Source organism: Ruditapes philippinarum, unplaced genomic scaffold, assembly GCF_026571515.1.
Source record: "Ruditapes philippinarum isolate M1 unplaced genomic scaffold, ASM2657151v2 ctg2419_1_1_1_1, whole genome shotgun sequence".
In the NCBI taxonomy this organism is placed as follows: domain Eukaryota; kingdom Metazoa; phylum Mollusca; class Bivalvia; order Venerida; family Veneridae; genus Ruditapes; species Ruditapes philippinarum.
The window spans coordinates 32,536-45,139 of NW_026862011.1; the positions used below are offsets into that span (position 1 = coordinate 32,536).

At 30.1% G+C, this 12,604-nt stretch overlaps 1 protein-coding gene across 1 annotated transcript in view; it reads left to right on the top strand.

The window, feature by feature from the left end:
• LOC132717645 (transient receptor potential cation channel subfamily A member 1 homolog) overlaps nucleotides 1–12,604 on the top strand; it is a gene marked incomplete at its 5' end in the record, with an annotated part of 84,855 nt that overhangs the window by 31,775 nt on the left and 40,476 nt on the right. The window contains 7 exons of the mRNA XM_060701159.1: nucleotides 2,272–2,360; nucleotides 2,665–2,805; nucleotides 3,912–4,023; nucleotides 5,192–5,322; nucleotides 5,582–5,712; nucleotides 6,205–6,348; nucleotides 11,685–11,738. Of these exons, the coding sequence (XP_060557142.1) occupies nucleotides 2,272–2,360; nucleotides 2,665–2,805; nucleotides 3,912–4,023; nucleotides 5,192–5,322; nucleotides 5,582–5,712; nucleotides 6,205–6,348; nucleotides 11,685–11,738 (802 nt within the window). The remainder of the gene's footprint in view (nucleotides 1–2,271; nucleotides 2,361–2,664; nucleotides 2,806–3,911; nucleotides 4,024–5,191; nucleotides 5,323–5,581; nucleotides 5,713–6,204; nucleotides 6,349–11,684; nucleotides 11,739–12,604) is intronic.

Below are 12,604 nucleotides of genomic sequence, written 5' to 3' on the forward strand. Positions count from 1 at the left end.
TATATAAAATTTCTACAGATTGAACACTGATTGGTCTTTTCGATTGAGCAATAACGTATTCGACATTAGTATCTGAGAAATTTGGCGTATATTGTTATATTCCTGGTTGTCCGTGTGTCCGTCCGTCTGTCGGTTACCAGGATTTTCCTGTTCAGTCTGTATCTTATGCACCGGTTGAAGGAAACTGAAACTACTTGGCAGAAATATAACTTATATTGTGACGGTGTGCAGAATACAAGTTTGGACTTCCTACGGTCAAAATTGATTCCACCCGGGAAGTAATTGATTTATATAGACTTATGTAGAAGTTTTCGTGTCTGTCTATGTCTTTTGGACGGTGGAAGAAAATGGAAATTACTTGGCAGATAAATTCTGTGTTTTTCGGTATTTTCATAAGCATGAGTTTATGGGATCGTGAACGTTTCTGCTAGTCTCCTTATTTTGGTTAAAACTATATTTTAATAATGAATTTAAAAAGCAGCGTTACCTAGTTTGTGGAAGTGGACATGGTTTAACAAAACTAAATACCTAAGTAACATTACTAGGAAGTGAAAGAACCTAAAACTCTGAGACTCCTTTGGGTTAATTAATGATTAGACACGAATACTATTTCAGAAAGCTCCTTTACATTATTTTACTTATTTAAGAATGACTAATATGATTCCCAGATTTCAGTTTAAATCTTTGAATTGACCAATGAATTTTAATGATTTTTCATTTAATATTTAATTCTTTCTTTAAAGTTTACAGAAAGTCAAACTGATTTAAGACGGCCTTAGGCGTGTAATAGTAAATGCTGATGACATGTTGATGACACATGGTCTGCTTATCCAGTTGAATCTCAAAACCTTTCTAAGGATACTAAAGATGTTGAATAATTTTTGACTGTTGTTGATCTATAAGGCAAATATTTTTGGTCAGTTCCTTTAATTATTGATAAAAAAATTGATAAACTAATTTGTGAGGATAGAATTCCTCAGAAATAATTTGTGGACGAAGGAAACAAAATTTATACTTTACCTTTTCTAGAAATTTTATAAAATAAGATTAATGTGCATCAATCATTAAATGAATGTAAGGTCGTTGTTTTAGAACGATCCAAAAGAACACACAAATTATGTGGACATACTTTACAGTAAATAACGCTTACAGTTATGTAAATAATTTACCAGAAATGAAAGTAAAATAAAATGATAACATTACTACCACAGGATAAAAATGACTTAAAAAACAAGAACAAATGTAGGTAAAGGGTACAATGTACCTTCATTTATTAAGAACATTAAAAATATGTATCAAAACAAAAATTGTGATTAAAATCCTCATAAAAGATTTAATACATTATTATAAAAAAGCATCTAATTCCTTTTTTCTAGGACAATATCAATTAAATGTGTTGTAAAAAAGGGGCATAGTGAAATATGGAATTTTAAAAAAAGAAACAGAATAAAAAATTTACATTGTATGTTTTTCGTTTTATTTTGCTGAGAAAAGTTTGTTATATGATATACAGTAATGGAAATTAAAAGGAGTCCAGAACAATATATGAAAACAAATTGAATTGAAAAACAAAGCTATGGATTCATTTTTAGATATAAACGATGGTTAAAATGGCTTGAATATTAACTTTTTTGAAAAGAAAAGTATGAAAAAAATGTTTTTTAAAAGATTTGTGAAAAGATGTAAAAAAAAAAAGAAATTAAATACCAACCATTTTCTTATCAAACAAAAGCATTGTTATGAATATATAAGAAATAAAAGGCAGTTTGGTTGAAGAAATCATGGATATGATACGCACTGGATTTCTACGGTAGCGAGAGAAGATAAGGGTCAGTTATTATCATTATTATATACCAAACTTCTTAAGCACTTTTTTCAAGCACATTGACACGTTTAAAAGTACTGTACAGTATAACCAAATAAATGATACAATATTTAAAAAACAAATTAAAACATCAATATTGCTCAAGTCACAAATTCAAATCAAATGTAGCTTAAAAAGTTAAAAAGACCCACATAAATAATAAAAAAACAAATATGGCTTAAGAATTTTAAAAAAAAGCGAACCTAAAAAAATAATCAGTCCAAATAAAACCTCTTAAATAAGTGAGTTTTAAGTGCTCTCTTAAACACTGTTAGAGTTTCACAGCTTTTAAGTGTTCTAGGTAGGGCATTCCAGAGTTTAAAAAAAAACTTGATTGAGCCAGAAAAAAAGATATATTTTTAGTATTTTGACAAGGTACGATATGCTAAATGACATGATGTTTTTAGATTTTGATAAAGAAAACATCTGATTTATGTACAAAATGCGAAAATGGAAAGACAGCATTGCATCTTGCAGCTGCAAAAGGAAGAATAAGGTAACTGTTACTTTTCATCACTTTTCAATCAAGTGCTTGCTTTTGTTGTTGTTTATTATTTTTTTCGCTTTTATAATCCTTAACGTGTTTTTTTTTTCACAAGCATTTAACAAGTTATAGCATTTTTAATCTTTTGTGTATTATTGCGTGTTTTGATTAAACAAAATAAACAAAACAATTACGTCAATTTATATTTGATATTACTTTTATTTGCATTAAAATATTGAATTGATGGGTTGTTTTCATATGAAAAATGTCAATTTTGTCGTATTTAGCGACTTCATGTCATTCTTTTAATACAAAGAAATGTAGAATGTTTGATTGAGAAGGCACCGAAGCTGATGTATATGAAAGACAAATCAAAACGTACAGCACTTCACGACGCAATCAAACATGTCAAAGTCGTTGAGATCCTTTTACTTAAAGGTGCAAAAATAAACACCAAGTAAGTTAATTAATTGATAAGAACATAATTCTCCCAAGACACATATCAGACCAGCATTTACAAGAAGTTAGGCTTGTACATGATACATAGTCATGGAAATGAATACCAAAACCAATATCATGTGATCATGATACATGAAGACAATAAGATATTGATTCAAGTAAGTGAAAATACTATGTCTTCAACTAGGATTACAAAATATGTTTTAAGGTATAAATAAGAGCATAGATAAAAGTCAGATTTTTTATATACTTTGTAACTTTATCTGAAGTTTGAAGAAATTGTGTTAAATTGATCATCGATGTTTGAGCATACAAGTTTTTAATATATATATTATGAATGAGTTTGTAACAGGGTCATATCTTTATAAAATGATGTACATCTTCAATAACAAGAGTTTACAACATGGACAGTATTTTTAGTTTCATCGATCAGTTGCTACTAATTTTGCATGTTTGAGCCCTATGAGCCATGTTTGAACCCTTTGAGCCTATGATCTCACGAAGACAAGTTCTACGTAATCAGTGCTAGTTGTAGCTTGCACTAACATCTATTGTCAGGTTCTATCAAACCGAGTCTGTAGCATCTGTATTTTTGCCTTTTTCGCAGTTCTTTATGGAAACCCATTATCTTTTCACTTTTTTTTGTTCTGGAAATTCCCTTTTCAATAACGTGGTAAAGGTAAAAAAGAACTTAATAAATATGTTACTTATCAGAGTAACAAAATCTAAGGTATTTCAAAGCCATTATCGCAAGATTTAATTAGATCATTATGCATTTTGACCACCTTGCTACTCGGCATTATTTTTCCATAATGGGCGAGTGAATGAGCGCACGTGCAAAATAACCTAATCATCTCTCAGTGCCTTTCAGGATGACTGAATGAGCTGTAGTCACTAACAAACAAAGATTGCAGTTTAAATGACTTAATCAATCGCAATCAATAAACATTTTGGATAACCATGCTTTTAAGAGATACACAATTTTGTGTAATTATTCGTTATATATGGTAGTCATAAATATCGTCTATATACGACTGCTTTTATATGTGATTTACGCATGATATTCCATTTAACAGTTTAGAACAACTTAAGTATATTTTTAAGAGACAAAAATGGCAGAACACCATTAAGTTATGCAGCCGAAAATGGAATGTTAGAATGCACAATAAAACTGGTAGAAAATGGCGCGGATATTAATTTGGAAGATAACAATAAGGTATTTGCATTTATTTCAACATTTACCTTTTCGCAAAGAAAACTATCAAGAGCTTGTGGGAGAACATATTTGATGCAGTTTATAGATGAAATAAATTAACATGCTTTATTTTTATCATTTATCATAAACGTATGTAAATGGTCATTTTTTATTATGTTAAAAATGTTATTATAATACCTGTGATTTAAAAAACACGTGATTTATTCACTTTTTGGCCTTCAAAAGTGATTTTAAAGAGTAACGATCTGTAATGTCAAATGGTAATATTACTTTGCTGACATTATTGAATAGCCCTCACATGCATATCTTCGTTTGGGCTTTATTCATTCGATTTATGTCTTCAATATTGATTTGTACGGGTATAATACAATAAATATCACATCCCAATGCTTGTGATGGAACGAAATGCTTACCCTGGACAGAATAATGACAGCATTGGCTAACGGCTACGTTCACATCACATGTAGGATGTGATATTTATACAATGACACGGATAATACACAAGATAAGATGTCATACATTTTATAACAGATTAAAAAGTTTTGAGTATTGTTGATAGTATGATAAAAAGAAATAAGTATGAATAAGCAACAAATTCAATAATGTAAAAATCAAACTGTTTTTCATCGTTAACACACTATTTAGTTCATCTGCACTATCCCAAAACCTAAAAGTTGCAAGCATATTTACATACCATTTCTGAACATACCTTTCTAAATAATTTATATATAAATAAAATAAAATTCGTTTGCGTATTGAGAAAATTTTGTTTGAAAATGTTTTGATCCGTCACACCCTATTATTCACAAACATATTACTTTTCATTTGACCGATTTGGTTTTACCGTTCTGATGAAAAATCAGCGGCGCATATAAGATTTACTCTGAAATATTTGGTTTGATGTAGATATAACAAAAGGTGTGTTTACAAGGAAGAATTAACATATCAGAATTTCACACTATTGGAATCGTTATTTATTTCCTTTTCATGTTTTGTCCATATTAATGTATACAGTGCTTCCACTACCAGTATTCTAGTTTGATTGATGCATTTAAGTTTTCAAATTTACCCTTCTGTTATAAATATGCAAACTATATTATTATTATATGATTCAAATGAATAATTTGTTATTTCTGAATATTTCAATCTTTTTTTCTGTTTGAAATAGATGGGACCTATCCATTTTGCTGCGCAAAAAGGTCAAACCGAAGTGTTCTATAAGCTTGCAAGTTCAAAAAAGATTGATCTTGATAAACCAGCGATAAATTGTTTGGATCTAGCGATTGATAATAACCACGTGTAAGTGGTGGTCTTGCATTATCGTGATTTGTTTTTCCCATTTGAGCAAAACAATTTAGACTTGTTACAAATATAACTTATCATAAAGGTTTGCTTTAAACTATTGTTTGGATTTTACTTCATCAAGCTGCTATTGACACCATCGTGTAGCAAAAAAATATATATATGTCTTTTCAAATAATGTGAAAAAGTTAAGTTTTGCAAATCATGAATCTTATAAATGGTCTTAACATCTTGATCAACATACGGCAATTTTCAGGGAAACAGTTCTTAGGATCTTTCAACTTGAGAACTCCAAATGGACAAAAATGCTGCGATCAAGATCAAAATTAAATGACTCGGATGAGTTTCATGACACACCAATGAGAAAGCTAATCAGACAAATGCCTGGTATGTTGAAAACTTACTTGATAGTTTCTGTCTATTGCTTGCATTATGTATGTTTTAATTTCGATGTTAATATTTAACCACAAATAATATAGAGAGGTTAAGTTTGAATAAACAGTCGTTCTTGAGATCCCCATTCACCGAATAGTAGACTGATAAAGACAAATGACCAGAAAATCAATAACTTTATACAACATACATATAAAACATAACATTTGATTTATAAAACGTACCATTGCTTTATTTACTATGGTTGCTTGGAAACAACACTTTGCAGAACTTTATGTAATTGTCATCCCGACATGCGAATATTCTGTCTGAACATTACTAAAGTAGTTATGGTAATGTTAGTACGCTAGTTTTAAGACACGGGGATCTTACCATTTAACAAAACTTAAAAGTTGAATTAAACATTTAGCCCTTAAGTACTTATGTCATTGAGGCAATCTTTTTAATGTATATACATGTTTACGTATTTTTATGATCACGGTTTAGAGGCAGCCAGGAAAGTATTCAATCATTGCACAAAAATGTCGAAGGCTAGCAGTAAACAATTTGAAGTAACATTCAATTATGAATTTCTTGATGACACTTACAAGCTTGGAACATGGAGAAAACACATACCTCCAAATCAACCAGGTATGAGAAATATAAACAAATAGCTTACCTGTTATAGTAAAAAGGAGTTATTTTAAATTATTAGAAAGTTTTGTTTTCAAGCTATTATTGAAATAGAGAAGAAAAGAATCCATAAATAAAGTCCAAAACGGCAATATTGAAAATGTTGCAGGCTCGGTTTGATTGAGCCTGTTCATGGACTGTACTGTTAAGTGCAAACTACCGTCCACGCCCCATAGAACCGGCTTTAGCAGAATTCAACATTTTAATACAACATGGCAAATTTTTAATTTAGAAACACCAGCAGATGTTTTCATACGGTGGTTATCACGAACTTTCAATGTGACACTTCCGTGCTATTCAATGAAAAGCGGCGTATGGTCCCGCAGTAATAGAAAGCGTGTGCCCGAAACGAGAAAACAATAGGCGGACTTAAACAATGTGAAATTTTGAAAGGGGATCAGAGGTTATGAAGCCTGCGTATTACAGATATGACGTCGAAAGACAAAGTTAAAAAGCAGGCATCATATCCTAAGGGTGATTCAATATTATTCAAGTAGGAATATATTTGAACCACCCAAATCGAAAAAGTCAAATAGTTGAAACTAATAAAATACCACAATACAAAAATAATGTCGTGTTGAACGATCTTTAAGGATCGGAAATATAACATCTCTGATTGAATGTACGGGCGACTTTTTACAACGTTGATGTGGCGGAAGAAACCTTTTTTTTTAAATATAAATACTGTATCATTATTCTTAGGGACACGGCGAATTTGATAATCGAAATTGCCCTTAAATGTCCTGTTTTTTGTTGTTGTTTTTTTAATTGTGATTGGGGTTAACGCCTCACCAGGACATATGTTATATGACAACTTACCAGCTTAACAGGTGAAAGAATAACTGATGTGCACTTTGTGAATCATTTCAGGCACAAACGGGCACCTAAAAAGAACCACCAACGTTCCGTTAGCTAGCTGGATAGAAATGCTTTTAGTAATTGATAAAATTATTTCTTAAAAACATACAAATAGGTATAATAATAAAACGGAAGACATAACCGTAAGTTCATGTTGATCGTAATTTCAATCAACGGACGTAATATCAACGATGTGAAAAAAAACTTTTATGTTCACTTTTTTCATTAAAGTTAGTAAGTTTTATTAAAATAAATAAAAGGGCTTTCTCTATGGCCATATACTTTCCAAAACGGTGCATCTGTTACCAGCTGCTACCTTCTGATCCTGTTGTAAGTTACGAATTTCTCCCTTTTTTAGCTAGAGCTGTTGTCTAAATATAAATTGTTCATTATCAAAATGCGATGTCTTATCACAAAATAAAATAATCATAAAAGTAAATATTGCACCGTTATGCCTCGGCTAGATTACCTCCATTTATGTACTATTTTCATAAAATAGAGAAAAACAGAATCCCTATTGAAAGATCAACACGGCAAATTTGTAAAATGTTGCAGGCTCATTTTGATTGAGCCTGTTCATGGACGGTACTGGAAAGTGCAAGTTACCGTCCACGCCCCCTAGGACCGGCTTAAGCAGAATTCAACATTAAACACGAAAATGGTGAAATTTTGAATTTAAAAACATCCGCAGATGTGTTCATACGGCGGTTATCATGGAACCTTCAATGTGACACAGAAGTGCCATTCCACGAAAAGCGGCGTAAGGTCCCCAAGTAAACGAATGCTTTTTGCCCTAAACGAGAAAACAATGGGCGGAACAAAATAAAATGGAATTTTGAAGGGGATCTGAGGTTATGAAGCCTGCATATCACAGATAAGACGTCAAAAGACAAATTTAAAAAGCAGGCAACATATCCTAAAGGTGATTATACAGTATTCAAGTAGGAATACTGTAACCACCCAAGTTGAAAAAGGCCAAATACAAGAAACTAAAAATACCATCTAAAATGTATACACACCAATAATGTTGTGCTGAACGATCTTCAAGGATCGAAAATATAACATCATTGATTAAATGTACGGGGAAACCATCACATATATTTATTGCAAAGTTCGATCTTTTTAATTCAGAAATATCACTAAATTGCAGGCAACATATCCTAAGGGTGATTCAAGTAGTTACATTTGACCCACCTAACTAGAAAAGGCTAGATAGAAAGGACTAACACTGGAATTTCTCTCAACAGCTTTTAGACCAAAAATATTGAAAGTTTAGAAATTTTTATGAAAAATTCAAAAATAACATGTTTGCAGACAATGTAACTTTATTATTAACTAATGGTACACTAAACAGCTTTGAAGAAATCATGTTTACATTAAATCATTTTAGCTCGACTATACGAAGTATATGGAGATCTATCTTACTTATATCCGCGTCCAAATTTGAGATTAAAAAGTTTTAGCAGTGAAATATTTTATTTCTTAAGCTATCAACTTCAATCATCAAATATATGTTCCTTATCATCAACCACATTTTACATGTGTAAAAGTTCATAACTTTAAAAGTCATATTTTCTGAATAATCTCTCTTTCATCTTAAAAATTTCTTTAAATACATCATCTTTCTATTCTTACTTCTTTATTTCTCAAGAGATCAACTTCAAACATATGTTTCTGATGATCAATAACTTCATATGTGACAATGTTTCTAACTCTAGTACCAATATTTTTATAATTATCTCTGCATTTGATTATTTTTTCCTTAAAAAACTGCTATAAACTACTTTATTTCTTTAGGTACCTACTCCAAAATTTAAATTAAGTTCCTTACCATCACCCACATGATTGTGAAAAGAGTCATATCTCTAGCACATGTTTTGTTTCAGAATTATCCCTCCTTGGACTTGTTTCCTTCAAAAAATCATTTTAAAGTTACTTCCTTACTTTTGAAGGTAACTGCTTCAAGCTTTAAATACATGATTCTTATCATTACCCACATGGTGTGTGTTAAGATTCATAACTCAAAACACATTTTTTTCAGAATTACCCCCTTGAACGGACGATTTATACTTGTAACTAAAACTTCGTATTTTCTTAAGTTATATACTTCAATATCTTGAAAAAGGTGAGCCATCTGAATCATGAAAATCTGCAAAATTACATGAAAATTCAGATATGTGTTCCTTATTATCATTCAAGATTCAAAACTCTAGCATGAATTTGTTGAAGAAATATTTTTCCCATTAAACATTTTATTGCTCTCATCTCTTTATTTTTTAAAGGATTTGCTTTAAACTTCAAATCTAAGTTTCATATCGACTCCCATGTAATGATGAAATGACAATTTCCTTAATATTAGCGTCAACATTTTCATTTTTTTCAAATTATCTTCCCTTTAATTCTTTTTATGTAAACTCTTTAATTTTTAGGGATTTAATTCAAACTTCAAAAATATGTTTGTTATACTTTGTCATATTTGATAAAGATTTATAATACTAGCTTCTGTTTTCCAGAATTATTGCTATTTAATTTTTGAACTTGACATTTATTATTGTTCGTTTTAATTATCACATCGTGCATGGCACATTTATAACTTTAGCATCCTTATTTCAAGTGTTGCTTCATCTTTGAACTCTAATTTTAATTGAACAACTTTATATACTTTTTCCACTTATCCTTTTTGTAACTGAAGGGATTAACTTCGAATGTCAAATTGAATTTGTGGTCTATTCCTTTATAACATACAGACATCTGTTTAAATCTTATTGACATGGTCACATGCATATTATGCGGGCAAACATATTGAATATTTTAGTGCTTTCTTGAGGTCGTTGCATAAATTCATTTTTATCGTAATTATTTTTTTTCAAAGTTTTACTTCTTTTTCTGCGTCCAGTGTTTAATAAGTCCAGCGTTTAAAACTTTACCATAATTCATGTACAGTTCTCATAATAGGCTAAGTTAGAGATCAACATGATCTAATTTATTGTAGAGAAAATATTTAAATATAGCTTGGATATCAGAATATTTACAACAACTAGGCATACCGTTGTGTTAAAATATGTTTTACTAGTTAGACTGAATTATGCGAATAAATTAAATCAATTTACAGCAGACATCAGTTGATGATGAGCAATACATCTGACAACATTTTCCGTTTAAACTTCCATTTATAATTTAAAATAAGATACGATCTTATTAAAATTTGTCTTTCCGAGTCATCCAGACAAAACATATGTATAAAGACAATCGCACAAACTTTGAATTTACATTACACTCAAAATCAGACGAAATTAAAATGGATAGTATTATGCAAAGTTTTATATATAAAGGATTGAAAATGATCACTTAGAAATTGTCATTAATACAATGAAATAGGACATTTGATTAAAATATCTATTGATGGTAGAAAGAGACATTTACAAAGAATGAGTGGAATCGATTCATTTCAAAGTAATTTAGACACAGAATACATCCAGCAGTTAAACATCGAAAACATGTGTTTGAAGAATTACTACTGTCCTTAAGTTAATTAAGTTTTAATAGCATACAACATAATCAATTAGACGAGATCATTTAGCAAAATCTCTATAAAAATTCCCAATGTGAAGTTAGAAATATTAATAAATTAAAACATCTTTAACACTGATTATTTCATGCCCCCAGGTATATACTTAGTAATTGAACCATCCGTCCGACCGTCTGTCCGCACATGGTTAATTTTAAGCGGCAAATTGGAGTTTTCTTTAATTCTACATGTACCATTAAACACTTGCTTATCAGTACAAAGTACATAATATGGGCAAGTAAAACTAAAGCTTCCATTTCTTCCAATCAATTGCCCCTTTCAACATATCAAATATGGATGAGGCTTACTTTAACCGGCAAGTATGATATGTCTACTTATGACTTAATACTTTCCATACTTACTAATCAATACGAAGTACACATTGTTGACAAGTTATATAGCTATGAAATCCATATTTAGCATTTATTTCCCTTTTTATCACTATGAATATAGGGCCTTTTAGGGTTAACCTATTCCAGCAAGTGGGATTTATAATAATTGTTTCCTAATTACTTCATTTATTTTAAGATATCTTTCATATGTGGAAGGTACAAACATTGCTGGTTATATAACATGGAATTAAATCAACAAAGACCGTGGTTAACATTTTGCTTAATATCTTAAATATACTAATCGGACAGGAAATTGCTTACAGGTGAGAGATCAGGCGCATATTATCAAAACTCTTTCAGTTGTATACAAACAAAATTGCTAGCATACAATTATGAAGTGATTGTAATTACTGTGTTGTAAAAAATGTGAAATATCATTTTATTCAAATAAAATGAAATAAAAATATACAGTTTCTGTGTTGAAAATGAAATGAAAATTACAACTTTTTAATTTATATAATTTATATCTAATTCAGCTACAAAGAAAGATGACTCGAAGTATTCCAAAGATTCGGAAACGAAACAGAGCAGTATGTTCCTTAAAATGTCTACTTAAAAATATTGTCTAACGGAGTCAAACTTAACACTAGCCAGAAATTATATTACGCCGAAGTTTATTGGGTTTAATTTCTCGCATCCTCAATATTCTGAAAGCATGTTATCTATATCAACCGGTATATTGACAAAAATAGTCTTGTAAAAAAATCAAGAATGTATATAAATTTGATTTCTTTTGTAAAGAAGATGTCTTTACTTCTAGTTTCAATATCACTGATGCCTTGATACAACTTTTCCCCTTCTTGTTAGTAGTTTGCGTTGAATGCATTTGTTAAGGACGTACATCCTAGAAAGAAAAGAAATATAAAGATCGAATTTAATATATTTCATGCAATTTATTAGGAAATTCATGTACGCCGATTTAGTGGTTAATTCTTCACCCAGACAACATGAGGAACGACATGGACATCATGACACATAAGGAACTATTAAGTCAAAAGGCTTTTTCTGAGTATTGTTACAAAACATAAATGAATCGTCATTTGTCTAAATGGAAGAATGAATGTCATTGAGGAAAATGGTTCAAAACTTTTCATGATTTGAACCGAACATGAAGAAATAAGGAGCTGAACAGAGACATTCAATGTATCATTCAGGTATTAAAGTGAGAGAAAAAAAATTAGATTCATAACAAGCAAATAACAAGATAACATCTCATCATAATTATATTGTCGTTCATGAACTACTGGCAAATGCATTTATTTAAATGATAAATTGATTTGTAAAAGTAATTAAATGGTTTTTACTAAAGCTAGAAAGGTTTTTAATTAAATTTTTCATTAGTATGTGTTAATATTCTACAAAATTTAAATTATTTTCAACAAAGTTTTCAACGAAA